Source organism: Oncorhynchus gorbuscha, unplaced genomic scaffold (assembly GCF_021184085.1).
Source record: "Oncorhynchus gorbuscha isolate QuinsamMale2020 ecotype Even-year unplaced genomic scaffold, OgorEven_v1.0 Un_scaffold_428, whole genome shotgun sequence".
In the NCBI taxonomy this organism is placed as follows: domain Eukaryota; kingdom Metazoa; phylum Chordata; class Actinopteri; order Salmoniformes; family Salmonidae; genus Oncorhynchus; species Oncorhynchus gorbuscha.
The window spans coordinates 666,123-693,023 of NW_025745273.1; the positions used below are offsets into that span (position 1 = coordinate 666,123).

Here is a 26,901-nt window from a genome sequence, read left to right on the forward strand (position 1 = left end):
AACCTAGATTCAAATACTTAGATTTGTGTGTATTGGGTAAATGTTGTGAAATTGTTAGATATTACTTGTTAGATTGTACTGCACCGCCGGAGCTAGAAACACAAAAGCATTTCACTACACCCGCAATAACATCTGCTAAACACGTCCATGTGACCAATAAAATGTGATTTTGATTTTAAATAAATGTCCTATTTATCAAAGATGCAAAGGATTTGAATATGATAAAAGTCCATATTGATACAGAAACACTAAACCGTGATTTAGATTTATTAAGAACAAGTTGATTGACAAAGTCATGAAAAAATTGAAGATTTGAATAAACCACATTTTGGCTATGATAAATGATATGCCTCTGGGTTCAAAATGATCCATGTTAGAAGTATGGTTCAATGAAAGTGTGCAGTGGGTGTAAAGTGTGCTTTAAATTCTCACTCATTAAACACGAATAAATCAACACATGCTTCTCTTTGAACAACTTAATATAATATACAACTTTTATGAAATAAATGAAAAATAAACTTTTGGTTCCTCAACTGCGTTGCCCATCCCAGTCAGCAGATGTGCGTATTTTAGGATCAGGCGATGCTGCCAGTGTGACGTATGATCTAGTGGACGGGACGCTCCTTCAGCAACAACAGCTAGTCAGACACCTGGATAGCTTTCTAGAAAAAACAGCTACAACATTCACTCTCTTTACACTGTTTTCTTGTATATTAGTCGCTGTGTATTAAACACACTTCTGTCGTATGTACTTGTTAGCCCATTTAATTATATAGTTACGTTGTTTGTCAGCTAGCTGGTTTGCTAAGTTAGCTTATTACTAGGCTAGTCTCTAATGCTAGCTTGCGAACATCCCCGACCATGAGTTCACTAAGCTACTCTCCTCCTGATAAAGAAGAGGCGGTCTACTGGACGGAGGAAGAAACTCGTGTGAAAGAGGAGGAGGAAGAGGAGGCTGTTACAGTACAAAAACAAGAAGAGGGTGAGGCTTTTGCCGTGAAAGAAGAAGAGAAAGACGTTTCAGTGAAAGAAGAGGAAGATACGTTCAGAGTGAAAGAGGAGGAGGATGTTACAGTAAAAGAAGAGGAGGAGGAAGAGAAGGATGTTACAATACAAAAACAAGTAGAGGGTGAGGCTTTTGCCGTGAAAGAAGAAGAGAAAGACGTTTCAGTGAAAGAAGAGGAAGATGCTTTCAGAGTGAAAGAGGAGGAGGATGTTACAGTGAAGGAAGAGAAAGAGGATGTAGTTTATGAAGTGAAAGAGGAGAAGGGGGAGATTACTGTCACATTGGAGGAAGAAGAGGAGGTTGGAGATCTGTTTAACACCAGTAAGTACCGTCTCTGTAGTCGTTGAACCTATATGCAGTAAAGGGGTTCTACACTTTAATGTTGTTCTGTAGGAATGGCTGAAGCTACACTGTAACGTGTAGAACATCAAGAGTGGACCATCAACAAAACGTTGGCAATTGATCAAATGCATCCAATGACAATGCCTGAAAGACTGTAATCCTCAATATCTCCTGTTAGCTTAGCCCAATATGTACTCTTAAAGGGACAATCAGCAGTTACATCCATGTTGGGGACTTATACATTAATGGTATGTACTCATTGTTTCTTGAAGAATTCACTTACAAATGCCTCATGAGCATAGTTCAACTGTCGTACCCCATCAAAACCCCAAAATATAAGTTTTTTTTTTACTCCAATGTTTGTCAATAAATAGAAACAAACACTGTATATCCTCAAAACATGGTTAAAACAATAATGTTGATATCATGGATCGTTGCATTTCTCCAGCCCCATCCCTCAGCTTTTTACCAAAATGGCCAGGGAGTACGCTTTGTTATTGTTTCTACTGCTGATTGCTGCCCCAGTTACTCCTCAAGGTCCAAGGACTGTATGTTATTTTCAGAGGGAGACTGGCTCTGGCAGCTTAAATAGTAAAATATTCCATCAAAATGTGAATCGATTCTCAATTGCGATACGTTTCTAAAAACATAAATCACTGTACTTTCTTATCATATCAAAATCATTTCACACAATAGTTTCATATCACATCAAAATCATTTCACACAATACTTTCATATCACATCAAAATAGGTAACCAGTCACGACTTCCCAAACGCTAAACCAAATTCGTTTCTCATAATTTCTCCTTCCTTCAGGCTTCTTTTTCTTCTTTGGACTTTATATGGCGGTTGGCAATGAACTTTAAGGTGTATTACCACCATCAACTGGACTGGAGTGTGGACCCCAGTTCATCACCTACGTGGGTATATACCAAGACAGTCATGAATAGGGCACAACATAACCTTTTCCCCCTCAGGAGACTGAACAGATTTGGCATGGGTACCCAGATCCTCAAAAGGACCAAATCCCCCCCACCCCTACCCTTATTTGCACTGCTGCTACTCGCTGGTTGTTTGTTACCTATGCATAGTCACTACGTCCCCACCTTCATGCACACTGACTCGGTGCCCCCTTTACATAGCCTCGTTATTGTTATTCTCATTGTGTTACTTTTTATTATTACTTTTCATTTTCGTCTACTTGGTAAACATTTTCTTCTTCCTGAACTGCACTGCTGGTTAAGGGCTTGTAAGTAAAGCATTTCATGGTAAAGTCTAAGTTGGTGTTTTGACAGATTTGTAAAAATGGTTTGTCATTAAACACTATATATATATATTTTTTTTTGACACGTCTCTGGACGTGGCCATGTTGTTATCCCACACACAGTCTCTGTGGTTCCTATGAACCCCATAATTCCTGGGAATTAGATTTGATTACAAATCGCCCCTGTCTGTTACCACAGAAGGGTTATGTCTGTCCCATTCCCAGCTAGGTAACGAGGCGCTTTGTCTCCAGTACCTATGACTGATTGATAGGGGAAACCTCCATGCTTATTATAGAAAAAGTAATTAGGGGAAAACTATTTTGTAAACTGAAATAAAATAACAAACATGTTTGAAAAATGAAAACTATTCCAAAACTATATTTGACTCCAAAACTAAAATAGCCTAAAATAATAACCAGCCTGTATTATGTTAAGTTTGAATAATTTATATCTTAACTTTGGGCACAAATATAATATTTTCTATGTGGTTTTAAAGCTTCTGAATCTGGTGGCTGCTAAATGCTGCCATTGAATGGCAATGTTTCAAATAGACCTAGCTTTTGTATCACTATCACTTGCTATCACCAGAAATACTTTAAGAAATTAGGATATTGGAAACTCCTTTCGATTTGTATTAGTAGCTTAAAGAAAAGAACATTGGCATGAATTACCCTCTGTGAACAAGAAGCACAACATTACAAATATTTTCAAAGATGTGGGCAAATTATCTTGTTCTCTGTAATATCGTGTAGCTTTGCAATCATAACATTATGTGCTTTCAAGGAAAATAGGCATGTTTCTCGACTCATACCCTGACTTTAAAAATAGATTTAGTGAGAATTAGCTTAGGATCTGCGTGTCACAGCATGACAATGTCATTGGTCCACAGTCTCTTAGACAGGCGTTTTATACAGTTTGACTGCCTGTGCCATTAAACCCCTACAACTCATCCAGAACGCCGCAGCCCGTCTAGTGTTCAACCTTCCCAAGTTCTCTCACGTCACCCCGCTCCTCCGCTCTCTCCACTGGCTTCCAGTTGAAGCTCGCATCCGCTACAAGACCATGGTGCTTGCCTACGGAGCTGTGAGGGGAACGGCACCTCAGTACCTCCAGGCTCTGATCAGGCCCTACACCCAAATAAGGGCACTGCGTTCATCCACCTCTGGCCTGCTCGCCTCCCTACCACTGAGGAAGTACAGTTCCCGCTCAGCCCAGTCAAAACTGTTCGCTGCTCTGGCTCCCCAATGGTGGAACAAACTCCCTCATGACGCCAGGACAGCGGAGTCAATCACCACCTTCCGGAGACACCTGAAACTCCACCACTTTAAGGAATACCTAGGATAGGATAAAGTAATCCTTCTCACCCCCCCCCCTTAAAATATTTAAATGCACTATTGTAAAGTGGTTCTTCCACTGGATGTCATAAGGTGAATGCACCAATTTGTAAGTCGCTCTGGATAAGAGCGTCTGCTAAATGACTTAAATGTAAATGTAAATGATTTTCTGGAATAGGTTTTATCTGAAAACGTTTTTGTTTACTTGCCTGCCTATTGAATATGGAATGCACTGTACTGTTCATTTCTGAAATTCACTGAGATAATTCCTTTGATACAGCAGTAGCAATACAGGAATAAAAATTCTACAGAATAAACAGGAATGCTTATGGGGAGGTGTTGCTGTATACAGTGCATTCGGAAAGTATTCAGACCCCTTGACTTTTTCCACATTTTGTTTACGTTAAAGCCCTTTTCTAAAATTGATCAAATTATATTTCCCCCCTTTCATTTAGCTCATTTATTTGGCACACCTGCATTTGGGGAGTTTCTCCCATCCTTCTTTGCAGATCCCCTCTAGCTCTGTCAAGTTGGATGGGGAACATCACTGCACAGCTATTTTCTGTTCTTTCCAGAGATGTTAGATCGGGCTCATGTCCGGGCTCTGGCTGGGTCACTCAAGGACATTCAGAGACTTGTCCCGAAGCCACTCCTGTGTTGTCTTGGTTGTGTGCTTAAGGTCGTTGTCCTGTTGGACAATGAACCTTTGTTCCAGTCTGAGGTCCTTAGCACTCTGGAACAGGTCTTTCAGGTTTCCTCCAGACACAACTCTTGGCATTCAGGCCAAAGAGTTCAATCTTGGTTTCATCAAGCCAGTGAATCTTGTTTCTCAGGGTCTATGAGTCCTTGAAGTGCCTTTTGGCAAACTCCGAGCAGGCTGTCATGTTCCTTTTACTGAGGAGTGGTTTCCATCTGGCCACTCTACCATAAAGGCCTGATTGGTGGAGTGCTGAAGAGATGGTTGTCCTTCTGGAAGGTTATCCCATCTCCACAGAGGAACTCTGGAGCTCTGTCAGAGTGGCCATCAGGTTTTTGGTCACCTCCCTTGGCCCTTCTGTCCAAACTGAGCGATTGGGGGAGGTGACTAGCTCTAGGCAGAGTATTCCATTTAAGAATGATGGAGGCCACTGTGTTCTTGGGGACCTTCAATGCTGCAGATTTTTTTTGTAGCCTTCTCCAGATCTGTGCCTCGACACAACCCTGTCTAGGACCTCTAGGGACAGTTCCTTCGACCTCATGGCTTGGTTTTCGCTCTGACATGCACTGTCATTTGTGGGACCAAATATAGACAGGTGTGTGCCTTCCAAATAATATCCAATCAATTGAATATACTACAGATGGACTCTGAACAAGTTGTCAATACATCTCAAGGAAGATTAATGATAACAAGATGCACCTGAAAGCAATTTCGAGTCTCATAGCAAATGGTATGAATACTTAAGTAAATAATGTATTACCTCTTTTCATTTTGTCATTATGTGCTATTGATGACACCCCTCTGAAACAAGATCAGAAAATATTTCTTCCTTAGCCTACTCCTCTCACTGCTGCTTGCCTTCTTAAATTCCTTTGTAAATTCTGATGTTATGCTCCTAAACTTTCTGGTAAAAGGCTACACCAGCAGTTGTTATACTCCTATAGTTTCTGGTAATAGACTACACAAGCAGTCGTTATGCTCCTATAGTTTCTGGTAATAGGCTACACCAGCAGTCGTTATACTCCTATAGTTTCTGGTAATAGGCTACACAAGCAGTCGTTATGCTCCTATAGTTTCTGGTAATAGGCTACACCAGCAGTCGTTATGCTCCTATAGTTTCTGGTAATAGGCTACACCAGCAGTCGTTACGCTCCTATAGTTTCTGGTAATAGGCTACACCAGCAGTCGTTATACTCCTATAGTTTCTGGTAATAGGCTACACAAGCAGTCGTTATGCTCCTATAGTTTCTGGTAATAGGCTACACCAGCAGTCGTTATGCTCCTATAGGTTCTGATAATAGGCTACACCAGCAGTCGTTATACTCCTATAGTTTCTGGTAATAGGCTACACCAGCAGTCGTTACGCTCCTATAGTTTCTGGTAATAGGCTACACCAGCAGTCGTTATGCTCCTATAGGTTCTGGTAATAGACTACACACGCAGTCGTTATGCTCCTATCGTTTCTAGTAATAGGTTACACCAGCAGTCAGCAACCTTTTCCATTTGGTGACAATTTATCTGACCATTTCTATTGATCTGGTGCCAGTTATGATTTTCATATCCACATTTTACTGGAACAGTTTAATTTAATTTATAATAGTAATAATGATTATAATAGTTTTTGTATCTCAACATCATTCTCTGTGGTTAATCCACATTCTATTTAAATGAAAATGATGAATACAATTTTTTATTTCCCTTGCTAAGTTTAAATAACCTACATAAAGCCAGAAGATGTTATCATTGTGGCCTGCAGGTAGAAAATATCCTGACGAACTTGAAACATTGTATCAACTATCAACTTGGTCTAGCCGAAAATCCTCATATCAAGCTTGCAACATTGTATAAAATATTCTGGACCCTCAGAGCTTCACACGCCACTGAGTTCGGGACAGATACAGCTGTCGGATATTTGTGCACAGGATAAGAAGTATTCAGGTATTTTATGACATTTCCACTGGATCAGAGCATTACAATATTTCCCTTTCATGCCAAGTGGTTATCAAATGGGTGAGAGCTGGAAAATTTTACGAAAATACTTTGAGGAACTATTGTCATACTCAGTTGATTTTGTTTAGACTTTTACTTGCTGTTTGAGGTGAAGAAAAATGTATTTGAGAAACTCCACAACTCAAATTTAGAACCAGGAACAGATATTGGCCCTTGGTTCTCTCCAGACCTGACTGCCCTTGACCAGCACAAAAACATCCTGTGGCGTTCTGCATTTAGCATCGAATAGCCCCCGTGATATGCAACTTTTCAGGGAAATTCGGGGCCAGTATGCACAGGCAGTGAGGAAAGCTTAGGCAAGCTTTTTCAAGCAGAAATTTGCATCCTGTAGCACAAACTCAAAAAGGTTCTGGGGCACTGTAAAGTCCATGGAGAATAAGAGCACTTCCTCCCAGCTGACCACTGCATTGAGGCTAGGAAACACTGTCACCACTGATAAATCCACGATAAACAAGAATTTCAATAAGCATTTCTCTACAGCTGGCCATGCTTTCCTCCTGGCTGCCCCGGCCAACAGCTCCCCACCCCCCGCAGCTACTTCCCCAAGCCTCCCCAGCTTCTACTTCACCTATATCCATATAGCTGATGTTCTGAAAGAGCTGCAAAACCTGTACCCATACAAATCAGCTGGGCTAGATAATCTGGAACCTCGCTTTCTAAAATTATCCGCCACCTTTGTTGCAACCCCTATTACTAGTCTGTTCAACTTCTCTTTCGTATCATCCGAGATTCCTAAAGATTGGAAAGCTTCCGCGGTCATCCCCCTCTTCAAAGGGGGTGACACTCTAGACCCAAACTGTTACAGACCTATATCTATCCTGCCCTGCTTTTCTAAAGTCTTCGAAAGCCAGGTTAACAAACAGATCACTGACCATTTCGAATCCCACCGTACCGTCTCCGCTGTGCATTCCGGTTTCCGAGCTGGTCACGGGTGCACATCAGCCATGCTCAAGGTACTAAATAATATAACCACCATCTATAAAAGACAGTTCTGTGCAGCCGTCTTCATCAACCTGGCCAAGGCTTTCGACTCTGTCAATCACCGTATTCTTATCAGCAGACTCAACAGCCTAGTGTGAAATGCACTCATAAGCAAACTGGAAGTGGAGGTTACTCCCCTGAGTTTTCCCCCGTTCACATTCAGAATACATTGTGAAAAACTAAAATCTTTGCTCACCATTTTTATATAGCCTTTCTTACATCAGCTAATATCTCAAAGTGCTTATACAGAAACTCAGCCTAGAGAGAGAGAGAGAACATTTTTGGACAGAAAATGTCTGATTTTTGCAATGTTACGTAGGTGGAAAAAAGCTGTCCTTGAAACAGTCTTGATATGTTCGTCAAAAGAGAGATCAGGGTTTGGGAGCAGATTTCCAATTATAAAAAAATATATATATATATATATATATCATTTTTATTTGTATACCTTTATTTAACTAGGCAAGTCAATTAAGAACACATTCTTATTTACAATGACAGCCTAGGAACTGTGGGTTAACTGCCTTGTTCAGGGGCAGAACGACAGATTTTCACCTTGTCAGCTCAGGGGTTCCAATCTTGCAACCATACAGTTAACTAGTCTAAAGCTCTAACCATTGCACTCCACCAGTAGCCTGCTTGTTACGTGAATGCAGTAGAAGCCAAGGTAAATTGCTCGATAGCATTAAACTTATTTTATAAAAAACAATCAATCAATCATAATCACTAGTTATAACTACTAATCAGGTTTAGCAGGCAATATTAATCAGGTGAAAGAGTCAGAGTATATGCAACAGTTTGGGCTGCCTGGCTCATTGTGAACTAATTTGCCAGAATTCTACGTAATTATGACATACATTGAAGGTTGTGCAATGTAACAAGAATATTTAGACTTAGGGATGCCACCCGTTAGATAAAATACCGAACGGTTCCGTATTTCACTGAAATAATAAACGTTTTGTTTTCGAAATGATAGTTTCCGGATTCAATCATATTAATGACCAAAGGCTTGTTTTTCTGTGTGTTATTATGTTATAATTAAGTCTGATTTGATAGAGCAGTCTGACTGAGCAGCAGCAGGCCCGTAATCATTCATTCAAACAGCACTTTCGTGCGTTAGGCCAGCAGCTCTTCGCAAGCACAGAGCTGTTTATGACTTTAAGCCTATCAGCCTAATGGCTGGTGTAACCAATGTGAAATGGCAAGCTAGTTAGCTGGGTGTGCGCTAATACTGTTTCAAACGTCACTTGCTTTTAGATTTGGAGTAGTTATTCCCCTTGCGCTGCAAGGGCCGCGGCTTTTGTGGAGTGATGGGTAACGATGCTTCGAGTGTGGCTGTTGTCGATGTGTTCCTGGTTCGAGCCCAGGTAGGGGCGAGGAGAGGGATGGAAGCTATACTGTTACACTGGCAATTCTATAGTGCCTATAAGAACATCCAATAGTCAAAGGTATATGAAATACAAATGGTATAGAGAGAAATAGTCCTATAAATACTATATTAACTACAACCTAAAACCTCTTACCTTGGAATATTGAAATATCATGTTAAAAGGAACCACCAACTTTCATATGTTCTCATGTTTTGAGCAAGGAACTTAAACGCTAGCTTTTTTACATGGCACATATTTTACATGGCACACATTTTTACATGGCACATATTACTTTCTTCTCCAACACTTTGTTTTTGCATTATTTAAACCAAATTGAACATGTTTCATATTTATTTGAGACTAAATTGATTTTGTTGATGTTTTATATTAAGTAAAAATAAGTGTTAATTCAGTATTGTTGTAATTGTCATTATTACAAATAAATAAATAAATAAAAATCGTCCGATTTAATCGGTATCTGCTTTTTTGGTCATCCAACACTCGGTATCGGAATCGGCGTTGAAAAATCATAATTAGTCGATCTCTAGTCCAGAGTAACGCCAAGGTCCTTCAGTTTTATTTGAGACTACTGTTCAACCATCAAGATTAATTGTCAGATTCAACAGAAGATCTCTTTGTTTCTTGGGACCTAGAACAAGCATCTCTGTTTTGTCCGAGTTTAAAAGGTGAACATTTGCAGCCATCCACTTCCTTATGTCTGAAACACAGGCTTCCAGCGAGGGAAATCTTGGGGCTTCACCATGTTTCATCGAAATGTACAGCTGTGTGTCATCCGCATAGCAGTGAAAGTTAACATTATGATTCCGAATGACATCACCAAGAGGTAGATTATATAGTGAAAACAATAGTGGTCCTAAAACGGAACCTTGAGGTACACCGAAATGTACAGTTGATTTGTCAGTGGACAAACCATCCACAGAGACAAACTGATATCTTTCCGACTGGTAAGATCTAAACCAGGCCGGAACTTGTCCGTGTAGACCAATTTGGGTTTCCAATCTCTCCAAAAGAATGTGATGTTTGATGGTATCAAAAGCAGCACTAAGGTCTAGGAGCACAAGGACAGATGCAGAGCCTCAGTCTGATGCCATTAAAATGTAATTTACCACCTTCACAAGTGCAGTCTCAGTGCTATGATGGGGTCTAAAGCCAGACTGAAGTGTTTCGAATACATTGTTTGTCTCCAGGAAGACAGTGAGTTGCTGCGCAACAGCTTTTTATAAACATTTTGAGAGGAATGGGAGATTCGTCCGATAGTTTAAAAAATATTTTCTGGGTCAAGGTTTGGCTTTTTCAAGAGAGGCTTTATTACTGCCACTTGTAGTGTTTATTATGTTCAACATAGGAGGGCCAAGCACATGAAGCAGCTCTTTCAGTAGTTTAGTTGGAATAGGGTCCAGTATGCAGCTTGAAGGTTTAGAGGCCATGATTATTTTCATCATTGTGTCAAGACTTGAGTGTCTCTCTTGATCCTAGGTCCTGGCAGAGTTGTGCAGACTCAGGACAACTGAGCTTTGAAGGAATACACAGATTTAAAGAGGAGTCCGTAATTTGATTTCTAATGATCATGATCTTTTCCTCAAAGAAGTTCATGAATTTATCACTGCTGAAGTGAAAGCCATCTTCTCTTGGGGAATGCTGCTTTTTAGTAAGATTTGCGACAGTATCAAAAATAAATTTTGGATTGTTCTTATTTTCCTCAATTAAATTGGAAAAATAGGGTGATTGAGCAGCAGTGAGGGCTCTTCGATACTGCACGGTACTGTCTTTCCAAGCGAGTCGGAAGACTTCCAGTTTGGTGTGGCAACATTTCCGTTCCAATTGTCTGGAAGCTTGCTTCAGAGCTCGGGTATTTTCTGTATACCGGGGAGCTAGTTTCTTATGACAAATGTTTTTAGTTTTTAAGGGTGCAAGTGCATCTATTGCACAAAGTTAAATTGAGTTCCTCAGTTAGGTGGTTAACTGATTGATTTTTGTCCTCTGACATCCTTTGGTAGACCGAGGGAGTCTGGAAGGGCATCCAGGAATCTTTGGGTTGTCTGAGAATTTATAGCACGACTTTTGATGATCCTTGGTTGGGGTCTGAGCAGATTATTTGTTGCGATTACAAACGTAATAAAATGGTGGTCCGATAGTCCAGGATTATGAGGAAAAAACATTTAGATCCACAACATTTATTCCATCGGACAAAACTAGGTCCAGAGTATGACTGGGGCAGTGAGTAGGTCCGGAGACATGTTGAACAAAACCCACTGAGTCGATGATGGCTCCGAAAGCATTTTGGAGTGGGTCTGTGGACTTTTCCATGTGAATATTAAAGTCACCAAAAATTTGAATATTATCTGCCATGACTACAAGGTCCGATAGGAATTCAGGGAACTCAGTGACGAACGCTGTATACAGCCCATGAGGCCTGTAAACAGTAGCTATAAAAAGTGATTGAGTAGGCTGTATAGATTTCATGACTAGATGATTTTGTAAAAATGAAATTTGCTGTCGTAAATGTTAGCAACTCCTCCACCTTTGCGGGATGCGCGGGGGATATGGTCACTAGTGTAACCAGGAGGTGAGGCCTCATTTAACACAGTAAATTAATCAGGATTAAGCCATATTTCAGTCAGGCCAATCACATCAAGATTATGATCAGTGATTAGTTCATTGACTATAACTGCCTTGGAAGTGAGGGATCTAACATTAAGTAGCCCTATTTTGAGATGAGCGATATCACAATCTCTTTCAATAATGACAGGAATGGAGGTTTTTATTCCAGTGAGATTGCTAAAAGGAACACCGCCATGTTTATTTTTGCCCACCCTAGGTCGAGACACAGACCTGGGGATAGCTGAGCTGACTGCTCTGACTGTGCTTGTGGCTATCGGTTTCCTCATTAGCAGGGAGGAGTTTCGGCATTCAAATTATGTGTGCATCGCCCTCGTGCCTCAATTCTATTTAACACAGAAAGGGGCCTATATTGGAGACCAAACGTTGTCTGGCACACAGCTTAGAGTTTCAGCAACTTTAACTTATTTCTAACCTACAATCATCAATTTTACTGCTAATGTGAAAACAAGACAAAATATGACTATTCTTGCTCATTTTAAGACAATTGTCAAATAATTTGAACATTGATTACAGATGTCAATTGTTGTACAACATCATGGCTACTCTGTTGGCATCACCTTTTACAGTGAATTTCTGCTGTTGTAGGCCTTTAATCATCGGTCTGACTTTGTCGTTCACACAGGAGAGAGACGTGACTATTGTGGACCTCATGATGCTGACGAGGCAGAGAAGAGTTTCTCCAGATCAGAACACCTCACGAAACACCTGCAGAGATCCACAGGAAAGAGAACTCACTGCTGCTCCGACCATGGGAAGAGATTCACCTCCTCATCAGGCATTCATCAGAGAATCCACACGGGAGATAAATATTTTAGCTGTACTCAATGTGGGATGAGTTTTACTACATCTAGCCATCTTATTGTACACCAGAGAACACACACAGGAGAAAAACCTTATATCTGTGATCAATGTGGGAAGCGTTTTGTTCAATCTAGCGATCTGACAGTGCACCAGAGAATACACACAGGAGAGAAACCCTATAGCTGTGATCAATGTGGGAAAAGTTTTATTACATCTAACATTCTGACTCGACACCAGAGAAGACACACAGGAGAGAAACCTTATAGCTGTGGTCAATGTGGGAAGAGTTTTACTGAATCTAGCAATCTGACTCTACACCAGAGAACACACACAGGAGAGAAACCTTATAGCTGTGGTCAATGTGGGAAGAGTTTTACTACATCTAGTCATCTGACTGTACACCAGAGAACACACACAGGAGAGAAACCTTATAGCTGTGGTCAATGTGGGAAGAGTTTTGGTCAATCTGGCCATCTAACAGTGCACCAAAGAAGACACACAGAAGAGAAACCCTATAGCTGTGATCAATGTGGGAAGAGTTTTATTACATCTAACATTCTGACTCGACACCAGAGAACACACACAGGAGAGAAACTTCGTAGCTGTGACCAGAGATAATCTGATAAAAGATCTCTGATCAAATATCAGAAAATACATGGAGTTGTTTCATGATATCAATGAATTAATGTCTCAATGTAGAATGTTTTAACATTGTAGTAGGAGTATTTTAATAATGTCACAATGTAGAAGCCTAAACGTTTGCCCCCTTTTCTATTGATTTCAGCATGATATGGATATTAGCCCCAGGGGGAAAATCTTTAACAAAAAGTGACTAACAAAAAAAAGAGTTGTGTTACACTTACCACGTTGGTGACCCACTTGAATAGAAATCCAACACTTCAAAATGTAGCTAGCTGTTTTCTACAAATGATCCTCTAACCAGTGATGTACACATTATTTCGAGATTCCGTGTGGTTTTTGAGCTGTTAGTTTTAACAGGACGTGCAACCTCCTCTCTCTCCTCTCAGCACAATTGATTTCTACATGATATTGATGAGTGATGACAAATAAGTGTTGCGTTCCTTTGTTTAGTGACCCCTACATTTAAATGCATCACTCCAAAATGTAGCTGACTTTCTTCTGCAGGCTGTCCTCTAATCAGTGAGATAAAAGATATCTCCCATTTCCATGTGTTTTTTTTAGTTGTGTTAGTTTCAACAGCACGTACAACCTGATTTTCCCCCCCAGTCGATATCAGTGATTTATTGCTACTTGTGAAAACATAGCGTTTTTGGTGCTTGTGCAGTTTATAAGGTGCTTGTTTAAAAAAATACAAGTAATATGATTATTGTGGCAGATGTTTGTGTATATAGTACATTTTATGTTTAGGTTTTCAATTAATCACAAACCGTTTCTGCATATTGGTTATTGATTTGGACACGTTAAACTGTGTTTTCACATTGGGACACCTCGCAATTGAAAAGAAGACTATGTCCAGCGTCCAATATTACTTTGCTTGTAGTTGAAAGTGAAAGTTTAAAATCTGTATTTTTCGGGTCGTTTTTTAAATGACTTGAAAACGACTTAATTCCACCGTACTTTCAGGTAACCTGGTGGTTAGAGCGTTGGGCCAGTAACCGAAAGGTTGCTGGATCGAATCCCTGAGCTGACAAGGTACAAATATGTCGTTCTTGCCAGTTAACCCACTGTTCCCTGGTAGGCCGTCATTGTAAATAAGAATTTGTTCTTAACTGACATGCATAGGTGAACAAATTATATATATATACACATGGACGCAGTATAATCAATTGTATTAACAATCCTACATCACTACAAGTATTTCTTTACAACATTCAAGTACTAATTGTCTTCATTCCACTACTGAAGAAGCATAACTCAAATCACCTACTCATATTTCAAACATCCAGCCTGACATATACATGTTTTATTATTCCATGCCTCACCATTAAGTTAATTATTGCCAATACATATTATAACAAAGGGGTGACATTGGGGACTGGGCACAGATCCAACAACATGCCTGTCGAGTGAACCCTGAAAAGAGAGAGAAGCGAAATGTACTTTTGTTTGCCTCTTCTTGGGCATATTTAGTGAGTCTCATGGTGGGTGTCTTTTAGGTCCCAGTTGTTGTCAACTTTCAGTGGACACCCCCATAGTGTCTTTCAGAGCCCCTCCTAAAACCCCACGTGTTTTGTTTGTATTTGTTAGTTCCCTCTTCTGTTTAAGGGACCTCCTAAAAAGAACAAGCTTATATTTGTGTTGGATATTGCATTCAATTAATATTTTAATCAATGGCATTTCCTTGGGGTGCTCATTAGTCTTTCAGTTGTTGTTATTCTGTTCGTTGTGTTGTAAATATTTCTGTTTATTTTCATTGTATTTTCCTGTGAAGCCATTGTGTTGTATCCATGTCTGAAATGTGCTGTATAAATAAAGCTTGATTTGATTTCAACAAATGAACCCAATGACTGACCAATCAACAGACTCTTGGTCCCTCTTAGTATGTAAATCAGTATCAATCCCACTTTTCCAGTCTACTGAAGGTGTTGCGGAGTTGTAAACACCACCCCCGGCTCTACCAGGGGCTTGAGGTGGTCTCCCACAGCTCTGTGGCCTTGTCGTTCCATTTCATGACTGCCCCTGTAACACAGAAAGAAACATTTAGTCATGTTATATAAAACACTCAAAGTAATGGATATGGAGCATCTATGGCCTCAGTTACACCTGGCACCTAAATGTGACTTCTGTCATCTGATCACTCCAAGCTGCATTAGGTTCAGATCTACCAGGATGAGCCTTTGACATAGTCTGGATACGGTCAGGCCACCAAATATGCATAAGCAATGTAATACATTCTACACAAATGACATTCAGAAATCAAATGTTGTTGGTCACATACAGGTGTTCTGCAGATGTTGTTGCAGGTGTAGCTAAATGCTTTCTAGTTCCCACAGTGCAGTAATATCTAACTAAATGCTTGTGTTCCTAGCTCCAACAATGCAGTAATATCTAACTAAATGCTTGTGTTCCTAGCTCCAACAGTACAGTAATTTCTAACTAAATGCTTGTGTTCCTAGCTCCAACAATGCAGTAATTTCTAACTAAATGCTTGTGTTCCTAGCTCCAACAGTACAGTAATATCTAACTAAATGCTTGTGTTCCTAGCTACAACAGTACAGTAATATCTAACTAAATGATTGTGTTCCTAGCTCCAACAGTACAGTAATTTCTAACTAAATGTTTGTGTTCCTAGCTCCAACAGTGCAGTAATATCTAACTAAATGATTGTGTTCCTAGCTCCAACAGTACAGTAATTTCTAACTAAATGCTTGTGTTCCTAGCTCCAACAGTGCAGTAATATCTAACTAAATACTTGTGTTCCTAGCTCCAACAGTAATATCTAACTAAATGCTTGTCTTCCTAGCTCCAAAAGTGCAGTAATATCTAACTAAATGCTTGTGTTTCTAGCTCCAACAGTACAGTAATATCTAACAATTTCACAACAAATACCTAACACACACAAATCTAAGTAAAGGAAAAAGAATATAAAAATACATGGATGAGCGATGTCAGAGCAAAATAGACAGATATAGTAGAATAGGATAGAATATATACATATGAGATGAGTAATGCCAGATATGTAAACATTATTAAAGTGTTCCATTCCTTAAAGTGGCCAATGTTTTCAAGTCTGTGTATGTAGGCAGCAGCCGCTCTGTGTTAGTGATGGCTATTTAACAGTCTGATGGCCTTGAGATTGAAAAACAGCTTCTGTCTCTCGGTCCCAGCTTTGAGGCACCTGTACTGACCTCGCCTTCTGGATGATAGCAGACTGAACAGACAGTGGCTCGTGTAATAACAAAGAACAAATGTGTGTGCCTGAGGGGAAATGAACCTTCCTACAGTCAAAATGGGTGAGAAATTACACCAATATCAGTGGACAATTTGCACTAATGTAAATAAACATAGATGATGGAACATATTCCCTTTTGCTAACGTGATGAACCGCTAAGTGGACGTAAATATTTACCATCTAAACCATGTGTGATCTCTCACCTCTCTGGCTGTAGAAGTGTTCCTCCTAACCAGTCCCTCAACAGCTCTCTGACCGAGCTCCACCCTCACTGGGTCTTCAGAGGAGAGGAAGGCTGAAGAGGGATGGAAGGATGAATGGATCAGTCAGTCGAAGTGTAGAGCTGCTGTCCATGCTGTCTGACAAAATCACTATTTTAATAGTTCATTAAAGTAAATAAGGCTTTATGACTGCTGAGTACCAACAATCAATCACTTAGATCATGTATTTTCAGGTAGAGATACATCCTTGGGACGTCCCTAGCCCATTGAAGTTGACATTTAAATGGTTAAGGTAGGGGTTAAGGTTAGGGGTTAGGGTAGGGATGTCCCTAGCCCATTGAAGTTGACATTTAAAATGGTTAAGGTAGGGGTTAAGGTTAGGGTTTATCTCCTTAGTTTTGTTGACGTTGAGTGTGAGGTTATTTTCCTGACACCACACTCCGAGGGCCCTCACCTCCTCCCTGTAGGCCATCTCGTCTTTGTTGGTAATCAAGCATACCACTGTTGTGTCGTCCGCAAACTTGATGATTGAGTTGGAGGCGTGCGTGGCCACCCAGTCGTGGGTGAACAGGGAGTACAGGAAAGGGCTCAGAACGCACCCTTGTGGGGTCCCAGTGTTGAGGATCAGTGGGGTGGAGATGTTGTTGCCTACCCTCACCACCTGGGGGCGGCCCGTCAGGAAGTCCAGTACCCAGTTGCACAGGGCGGGGTCGAGACCCAGGGTCTCGTGCTTGATGACGAGCTTGGAGGGCACTATGGTGTTAAATGCCGAGCTGTAGTCGATGAACAGCATTCTCACATAAGTATTTAGGGCAGTGTGCAATGTTTAGGGCAGTGTGCAATGTGGTTGAGATTGCATCGTCTGTGGACCTATTTGGGTGGTAAGCAAATTGGAGTGGGTCTAGGGTGTCAGGTACAGGGCGGTAGTCGTTTAGCTCAGTTACCTTAGCTTTCTTGGGAACAGGAACAATGGTGGCCCTCTTGAAGCATGTGGGAACAACAGACTGGGATAGGGATTGATTGAATATGTCCGTAAACACACCAGCCAGCTGGTCTGCGCATGCTCTGAGGGAGCGGCTGGGGATGCTGTCTGGGCCTGCAGCCTTGCGAGGGTTGACACGTTTAAATGTTTTCCTCACTTCGGCTGCAGTGAAGGAGAGTCCGCATGTTTTAGTTGCGGGCCATGTCAGTGGCACTGTATTGTCCTCAAAGCGGGCAAAAAAGTTATTACTCTGCCTGGGAGCAAGACATCCTGGTCCGTGACGGGGCTGGTTTTCTTTTTGTAATCCGTGATTGACTGTAGACCCTGCCACATACCTCTTGTGTCTGAGCCTTTGAATTGACATTCTACTTTGTCTCTATACTGACGCTTAGCTTGTTTGATTGCCTTGCGGAGGGAATAGTTACACTGTTTGTATTCGGTCATGTTTCCGGTTACCTTGCCCTGATTAAAAGCAGTGGTTCGCGCTTTCAGTTTCACGCGAATGCTGCCATCAATCCACGGTTTCTGGTTTAGGAATGTTTTAATCGTTGCTATGGGAACGACATCTTCAACGCACGTTCTAATGAACTCGTTCACCGAATCAGCGTATTCGTCAATGTTGTTGTCTGACGCAATACGAAACATATCCCAGTCCACGTGATGGAAGCAATCTTGGAGTGTGGAATCAGATTGGTCGGACCAGCGATGAACAGACCGCAGCGCGGGAGCTTCTTGTTTTAGTTTCTGTCTGTAGGCAGGGATCAACAAAATGGAGTCGTCATCAGCTTTTCCGAAAGGAGAGCGGGGCAGGGCCTTATATGCATCGCGGAAGTTGGAATAGCAATGATCCAAAGTTTTTCCAGCCCTGGTTGCGCAATCGATATGCTGATAAAATATAGGGAGTCTTGTTTTCAGATTAGCCTTGTTAAAATCCCCAGCTACAATGAATGCAGCCTACGGATATATGGATTCCAGTTTGCAAAGAGTCAAATAAAGTTCGTTCAGAGCCATCGATGTGTCTGCTTGGGGGGGGGAATTTAATGTACGTCTGTGATTATAATCGAAGAGAATTCCCTTGGTAGATAATGCGGTCGACATTTGAATGTGAGGAATTCTAAATCAGGTGAACAGAAGGACTTGAGTTCCTGTATGTTGTTGTGACAACACCACGTCTCGTTAACCATGAAGCATACGCCCCCGCCCCTCCTCTTACCAGAAAGATGTTTGTTTCTGTCGGCGCGATGCGTGGAGAAACCAGCTGGCTGCACCGACTCCGATAGCGTCTCTCCGGTGAGCCATGTTTCCGTGAAGCAAAGAACGTTACAGTCTCTGATATCCCTCTGGAATGCTACCCTTGCTCGGATTTCATCAACCTTGTCGTCAAGAGACTGGACATTGGCGAGAAGTATGCTAGGTAGTGGTGCACGATGTGCCCGTCTCTGGAGTCTGACCAGAAGACCGCTTCGTTTCCCCCTTTTACGAAGTCGTTTTTTGGGGTCGCCGGCTGGGATCCATTCCGTTGTCCTGGGTGAAAGGCAGAACACAGGATCCGCTTCGCGAAAGTCATATTCTTGGTCGTACTGATGGTGAGTTGACGCTGCTCTTATATTCAGTAGTTCTTCTCGACTGTATGTAATGAAACCTAAGATGACCTGGGGTACCAATGTAAGAAATAACACGTAAAAAAAACTAAAACTACATAGTTTCCTAGGAACGCGAAGTGAGGCGGCCATCTCTGTCGGCGCCGGACAGAGATGTGTGAATTTAAGTGTGCTCTCTCTAATTCTCTCTTTCTTTCTCTCTCTCGGAGAACCTGAGCCCTCGGACCATGCCTCAGGACTACCTGACATGATGACTCCTTGCTCTCCCCAGTCCACCTGGCTGTGCTGCTGCTCCAGTTTCAACTGTTCTGCCTTATTATTATTGGACCATGCTGGCCATTTATGAACATTTGAACATCTTGGCCATGTTCTGTTATAATCTCCACCCGGCACAGCCAGAATAGGACTGGCCACCCCACATAGCCTGGTTCCTCTCTAGGTTTCTTCCTAGGTTTTGGCATTTCTAGGGAGTTTTTCCTAGCCACCGTGCTTCTACACCTGCATTGCTTGCTGTTTGGGGTTTTAGGCTGGGTTTTTGTACAGCACTTTGAGATATCAGCTGATGTACGAAGGGCTATGTAAATAAATTTGATTTGATTGGATTTGAACTGAATCAAAGATGGCGGACAGAAATACTAGCATGGAAGCAAATGTAAGGGACAAAAAAATAATGTAAGGGATTATAACATCTTAACGAATCATGCAAAAATATGTACAGTTGACAGGAATGTTATGATGATTATAATACCTGTATACCTGTGGATGTGTAGCTAGCTATCTAGCCGATCTGTTTATGGACACAAACGTTTGGTATACATATTATTCAGAACAAAGCTATGAACCTCAGCTATCATAGCCAGTTGTATCAACTTCAAAACACCCTGAATGAAATTAATGAAGCCTCTGGATTGAGTAGAATATAATATCATGTTGTGCCAAGGATGCAAGTCGTATATACATGTAGTTATTACCATGCATGAGATCCCCACATTGTAGCCTGTACATTTAATATATTCACTGATCATGTACTCTACCTTGGTAAATAAAGGTGCAGTTTAGGTATGAATGTCTTTGAGATTATTTTTCAGTCATATCCAATACCAGGAGAATCAAATTCCAGTCTTTAAATTACGCTGTGTCTGCATGTCTGTATTACAATTATACACTTCAACAATGTTTACCAATCTTTGTCCTGGGACATCAATGGTTATAGAAATATAATTATATATAAATATCTAAATATAATTCATAGAAATATAGAATATAGAAATATAATTTTAAAAACAGTACACTACACTTCCTATGCATAATATAAACTCAATATCTAATGCCCTTCATCTGCATTGATCTGATAAACACAGGATAGGTGGAGTATTTAATCAAATTAGACTTAATTTCAACCAGTAGAGAATGTGAAACGCTTTATTGAAAAGATCACTATCCAAATAAATTTCATTCTGTACTTCAATGCAGGTCCTAATCCAGGCACTTGTCATCTCCCGTCTGGATTACTGCAACTCGCTGTTGGCTGGGCTCCCTGCCTGTGCCATTAAACCCCTACAACTCATCCAGAACGCCGCAGCCCATCTGGTGTTCAACCTTCCCAAGTTCTCTCACGTCACCCCGCTCCTCCGCTCTCTCCACTGGCTTCCAGTTGAAGCTCGCATCCGCTACAAGACCATGGTCCTTGCCTACGGAGCTGTGAGGGGAACGGCACCTCAGTACCTCCAGGCTCTGATCAGGCCCTACACCCAAACAAGGGCACTGCGTTCATCCACCTCTGGCCTGCTCGCCTCCCTACCACTGAGGAAGTACAGTTCCCGCTCAGCCCAGTCAAAACTGTTCGCTGCTCTGGCCCCCCAATGGTGGAACAAACTCCCTCACGACGCCAGGACAGCGGAGTCAATCACCACCTTCCGGAGACACCTGAAACCCCACCTCTTTAAGGAATACCTAGGATAGGATAAGTAATCCCTCTCACCCCCCCTTTAAGATTTAGATGCACTATTGTAAAGTGACTGTTCCACTGGATGTCATAAGGTGAATGCACCAATTTGTAAGTCGCTCTGGTTAAGAGCGTCTGCTAAATGACTTAAATGTAAAATGTAAATGTAAATAGTTATGTCCCCATCACGTCAGCAAAAGGGAATATGTTCCATCTCTGTTTATTTACATGAGTGCAAATTGTCTACTGATATTGGTGTCATTTCACACCCCTTTTGGTTGTATGAAAGTTAATTTCCCCTCAGACACACACATCGTTGTTATTATGAAGGTAATTTGTATCAAATGTTCTTTCCCCACTCATTCACCCCATCTCTTTACATTCTCTTTACATTGCTTGTGCATATTCAGTGGCCTGACAGCATCCAGACTGTCAAAGGCCCCATCCTGGTAGATCTGAACCAAAGCACTTTGGAGTGATCAGATGACAGAAGTCACATTTAGGTGTCAGGTGTAACTGAGGCTGTAGATGCTCCATATCCATTACTTTGAGTGTTTTATATAATATGACTAAATGTGTTTCTGTGATGCAGGGGCAGCCAAGGAATGGAACAGCAAGGCCACAGAACATGACATAACCAGAGCTGGGGGAGACCACCTCAAGCCCCTGGTAGAGCCGGGGGTGGTGTTTACCACTCCACCACGTCTTCAGCAGGCTTGAAAAGTGGGATTTAGCTGTTTGATCCATTTGTTTGTTTCAGTTTTCAGTAGTTGAATCATTTGACGTATTGTTGAGTTCAAAACTTTTTAGTTTCAACAAATGAATTGGGTTGGTCGAAAAGTGATAAAAGTACATACCATGGACTATTTTAACATGGTGGAAGATATGATTTTCATGCTAAAATAGGTGTTGCTTTTGCACATATTTGTTCATTGGATTTGCTAGTCATTGGGTTCATTTGCCTTACAATATGTTAAAATCAAATCAAGCTTTATTTATACCACACAATGGATTCACAGCAAAAAAAACAATGATAATAAAACAGAAATATTTAGTACACAAACAATAACTGAAAGACTAATGAGCATTTTTAGGATATGCCATTGATTAAAATATTAATTGGATGCAATATCCAACCGAAAAAATATGCTTGTTTTTAGGAGGGGTTCTGAAAGACACGGAGGGTGTCTACTGAAAATTGACCAGTAACAACAGCTGGGACCTAAAAGACACCCACCATGAGACCCACTAAATCTGCCTAAGAGAAGGAAAACAAAAGAAAAACCCACACTAAACTTACAGACTGGAAGTCAACCAAAAAGGGTGGTGGTTAAAATCATTTATTTACAATCAATACCATTTACACTTTACAAAATCATATCTCTCATTCATTCTTAATTACTTATATTTACAAAACCAAATCACCAAACACCAAACAAAAACAAACCTCAGGGGAGCATCGTCCCTCCCCGTCATACCTAACCAATACCTAACCCTTTCCCTATCTCCCATTCCCTAATCTATCCCCTTACCAAACTCACTCTAACACTCCCAGCCCTAAGCCCCCTTTCCACCTCTCCCGTGCCGCATGCTTCCCCCACTTCCTCTCCTCCCTCTTCATCCTCCCCCTCAAATCACCTTCCACCCTTCTCACTATCCCTTCCACCCCCCAATCTCTCCCTGTCTTGACTAAATTCTTCCTGGCTTCCCACAGTCCCTTTTTAAAGAGACTCATGAGAAGCCAGAGCAGAAACCTGTCCCTATCCGTTCCCTTTGCTCTCCCTACGCCTCTCTCTAGCCTAGCCCATGTCAAAACAAAATCACTCCTAACCACACCTAGCATCACCCGTGCCCTAGCCCAGACTGGCAAAGGCACAGTCCCAGAAGGCATGGCACACAGTCTCCTCCCTGCCACAAGAGGATCTTGGACAGGTGGGGGATTGCACCAAACTATACCGGTACAAGATGGAAAGTACCGGCAAACGCTTATGAAGGCTCAACCAATTCAGGTCCTTGAGCCCGTTGTCCAGGCCCCGCGCCTGCACTCCCTCCCAGACCACTGACGAGATGCCCGCTACGGGCGCAGGACTCCCTGCCTGACTGACCTCCTCGTACATGTGCCTGTGGTCTAAACCTACGCAAGCTCCGCTAACAAGAAAGAAACAAAAATTGAGTCCAGCTTGAGGGGGAAATGTGGTACCCCCCTACCTCCCTCCCTGATGGGACAGATCATGCGTGCCCTGGCGACCCACTCGCACCTGCCACTCCACATAAACTGAAACACAAGCCTCACTAGAGGCCTCCTCAGACAAGCCGGCAATGGGTAGATGTACGCCAAATACAAAAGAGACGGCAACACATCCACCTTTAGGACCAGGACTTTGCCCATAAAAGACAAATACCTAGCCTTCCACATTGCTAGCTTCCTCTGTACCACTGCGATACGCATGTTACAGTTTAGCGTCGCTGATCCGGAGGTCTCAAAATGAACCCCGAGAATCCTCAGGGCCCCTTCACAGAGAGATAACCCCCCCAGGCACATCCGTTCTACCGCGCCATCTTCTGAAAAACTTGACGGAAGACTTTGCATGGTTCAGAACTGCTCCCGACGCTCGGGTGAAATCCCCAAAGATGGCAAGGGACCTTGTCAGGCACGAGTCCTTGCACAACAGCAAGGAAGTGTCGTCGGCGTATTGCGTCATCTTAACACGCAGCCCACCACTTCCAGGGATCAACAAGCCTTCCACCCCTGTGTCTGCCCTAATAGCAGCCCCCAGAGGCTCCATGTACAGAACGAAGAGGAGAGCCGATAGTGGGCATCCCTGCCTGACTCCAGACGAGAGGTCAAAAAACGTCACCTAAGTGACTATTTACACTAACTCGACACCCCGCTCCGACATATAAAGTACGGATCCATCCTATCAACTTCTCCCCAAATCCTAATCTACCTAACACCCTGAATAGAAAATATCTATTCACGCGATCAAAAGCTTTCGCCTGATCTAGCACTGCTACCATTAAAGGCAGCCCTCTATCTTCAACCCAAGCGATGGAATCCCTGATCAACTGTAGGTTCCATCTTATAGAGCGGCCCTCTACCCCGCACGTCTGATCCTCGTGGACGACGTAGGGAAGGGCTGTGCGCAACCGGTCTGCTAAAACCTTTGCAAGAATCTTGTAATCTACGCACAGCATGGCCAATGGCCGCCAGTTGCCAAGGTCAGTTGCTTCCCCGTTCTTATAAAGAAGTGACAGCACACCAACAGCCATTGATCCCCCGGGACCCCCGTCTTAATGATGGCCTTCAAGACTTCGAGAACCACTGGTCCAAGTATACCCCAAAACTTGAGGTAAAACTCAGCCGGCAGCCCATCCATCCCAGGCACCTTCCCTTTTCCCATCCTCCTAAGAGCGCTCTCAACCTCTTCTAGTGAGATCTGGGCCTCCATCACGTCTCTAATGTCCTCTGGCAAGCGCCGGGACAAGTGTTCTAAAAACACATTTCCCTGCTCTCCATCTATTTCCCTTTCCTTAAATAAACCTTGGAAATGATCAGTTGTCACCCTGACCATTTTCTCTGGTTTACTTACTATACTACCATTTTCTTCCCTAACTCCATGCATTATCTCCCTACTCTGTCTGGCCCTAACTGACTTAAAGAACATAGCGGAACAAGTCTCATTATGTTCTAGAAAGCCACTATGCGCACCCTCCAGGAAAGCTCGAGCCTTCTGCTCCTGCAGCTCCCTGAGCTGCGCCTTTAGAGGGCTGCGAATCTCTCCCAGTCAATCGACCCGCCGAGGTTGAGGTTGCCTGCCTCGTACTCGAGTTCAATTAACCTTTGGATAGTCAAGCCTCCGCGCAACCCCCCTGGAGTCGCGCCATGTAGGACCGACCATTGCCGGAGTAGTGTGCAGGCCACCATCAACCAGACCATGGCAAGCCATTAGCCCAGAGATGGCACCTGCATTGCTATCACCGCCTACCCCTAAATCTATATTAAAGTCTCCTCCTATCACCAAGTGCCTGTTTGTAACACACAGGGGCGCCAGACAGTCCACCATCTCCCTCCTGTCTGCCGCCACCTGTGGCCCATACACCCCAATTAACCTATATCTAGCTTCTCTAAACTTAACATCTATCCCCAAAACTCTACCCTGCATTATTACAAAAGTGTTCTCTATTTTAACCTCTCTATGCCCACACAAAATCCCTACTCCTGTTGAGTGCACACCTCCTATGCCCCAAAAAGATTCCCCCTTATCCCACTCCCTCTTAAATCTACACACATCCCCACCATCCCTCAGGTGAACCTCCTGTAAAAAACAGAAAACAAACCCCACACCCTCTAAATAACAAAAAAACGCCCTCCTTTTAACATTATTCCTTAACCCCCTAACATTTAGACTAAAAAAAGAAACAGAACTATTCATTTAATTATTAACAACAAATAAAAAATAAAAAAAACAAAGAAAAAACAGGAGACTCACCCGATGCTCTCCTGGTGCATCTCCACCGGCGGGGACATCCTCTCCTCTCCTGACGCCCCCCTGTCCTCCATCCCAACCCATGACCCAGGCAGTGTGTTGGGTCCTCCTTCCCTCCCCACCCACCACCCCCCCCTCCCTGCTTGCCTCGGGGCTGCATGTAGGGGACCCCATCTCCTCAAACAGGAGTTGGGATCCCTCTAGCAAACAGCCCACCGACCCCTCACTGGAGTCATCCACTAAAATGCAAGGGGCTGAGGCAAACCGGGAGGACGAATTACCCTCCCCCCGCCACTCTCTTAGCCCCCTCCCCCTTCACATCCCCCTCCCTCTCACTTCCTGCCAAGCTCCCCCTCTTCATCCCTTTCTTCTTTGGTGAAGGAGGTAGCGGGGAGACACAACGTCCCATCCCCGCTAACTCCTCCACCAAATCTCTCATTTCGACCTCGAGGAAGCCTGGCAGGCTGTCCCCCCACTCCTTCCCCCATCTCCCCCTCCCCTCCCACCTCCACTCCTCCCTCCTTCTCCGTCACTGTCCCCGTTCCCTCTTCCACTCCTTCTCGCACCACTGTCCCCTTCACCGCTCCTTTACGTTCTTCTGCCTTCTTTTCCTTCTCCTCTTCTTTTCTACTCTTTCCTTTTTCCCGCCTCTTTCTTCTCATTTCTTCCTTCTTTCCATCCTCTTCTCTTGCCTTCTTTTCCCCTGTGCCATCCGTACAATCCGCACGCGTCCTTTCTTTCCTCCCCCCATCCCCCGCTCCCCCCCAGCTGCAAACGCGTATGACCTGTGACGAGCCGGGCAATCACGCCACAGGTGTTCTCTGGAGCCACACCCTTTGCAAGCCTTGGGCTCGTCACACTCCCTCGCCTCGTGCTCTTCCGACCCACAAAACCAACATTTCTTGTTACTGCACGAGGCCAGGGTATGGCCGTAGGCCATACAACGCCTGCAGAACAGGGGCTGACGTGCATAGTATAGGGTTCCCCTGTCAGCCCCCAGGGAGAACATTGCCGGAGGATGGAGGTAGCCATCCACACTCTTCGGGGACTCCCTGAGTAACGCCTGGAAACCTCTCTTCCCATTCCAGAAACCCAAGGAGTCCCTGAGGTACCTCGCTGAGGAGACATTGTCCATGTACCTCCCCAGAAAAGCCCTCACTTCTTCGTCCTTCACGTGCGGATTGTACATGGTTACGGTGACCACCCTGAAGTTGTTTCTTGCCAGGCTGGTCACCGTGTAGTGACACAGGGGACCTTCTTCTTTCCCTTCCGTCACCGTCTTCATAATCTCATTGTGTTTTTCTTCCAAATATAGGGTTACATCAAACCCCTTCTCCATTGGGTT

At 43.0% G+C, this 26,901-nt stretch overlaps 1 protein-coding gene across 1 annotated transcript; it reads left to right on the forward strand.

The window, feature by feature from the left end:
• Window positions 1-861: 861 nt before the first annotated feature.
• Window positions 862-14,913, forward strand: LOC124018184 (gastrula zinc finger protein XlCGF17.1-like). The gene is made up of 3 exons (XM_046333448.1): window positions 862-982; window positions 1,181-1,327; window positions 12,268-14,913. The coding sequence occupies exons 1-3, from the start codon at window positions 862-864 to the stop codon at window positions 13,062-13,064; spliced, it is 1,065 nt and encodes a 354-aa protein (XP_046189404.1). The 3' UTR covers window positions 13,065-14,913.
• Window positions 14,914-26,901: the final 11,988 nt, after the last annotated feature.

What these genes read in the sequence shown, in the direction of transcription:
- LOC124018184 (XM_046333448.1), top strand. Translation starts at nt 862, where the DNA reads ATGAGTTCACTAAGCTACTCTCCTCCTGATAAAGAAGAGGCGGTCTAC. An exon ending in AGTACAAAAACAAGAAGAGG is followed by an intron (nt 983 to 1,180) that starts GTGAGGCTTTTG and finishes CAGTGAAAGAAG; the next exon opens with AGGAAGATGCTTTCAGAGTG. An exon ending in TGGAGATCTGTTTAACACCA is followed by an intron (nt 1,328 to 12,267) that starts GTAAGTACCGTC and finishes TCGTTCACACAG; the next exon opens with GAGAGAGACGTGACTATTGT.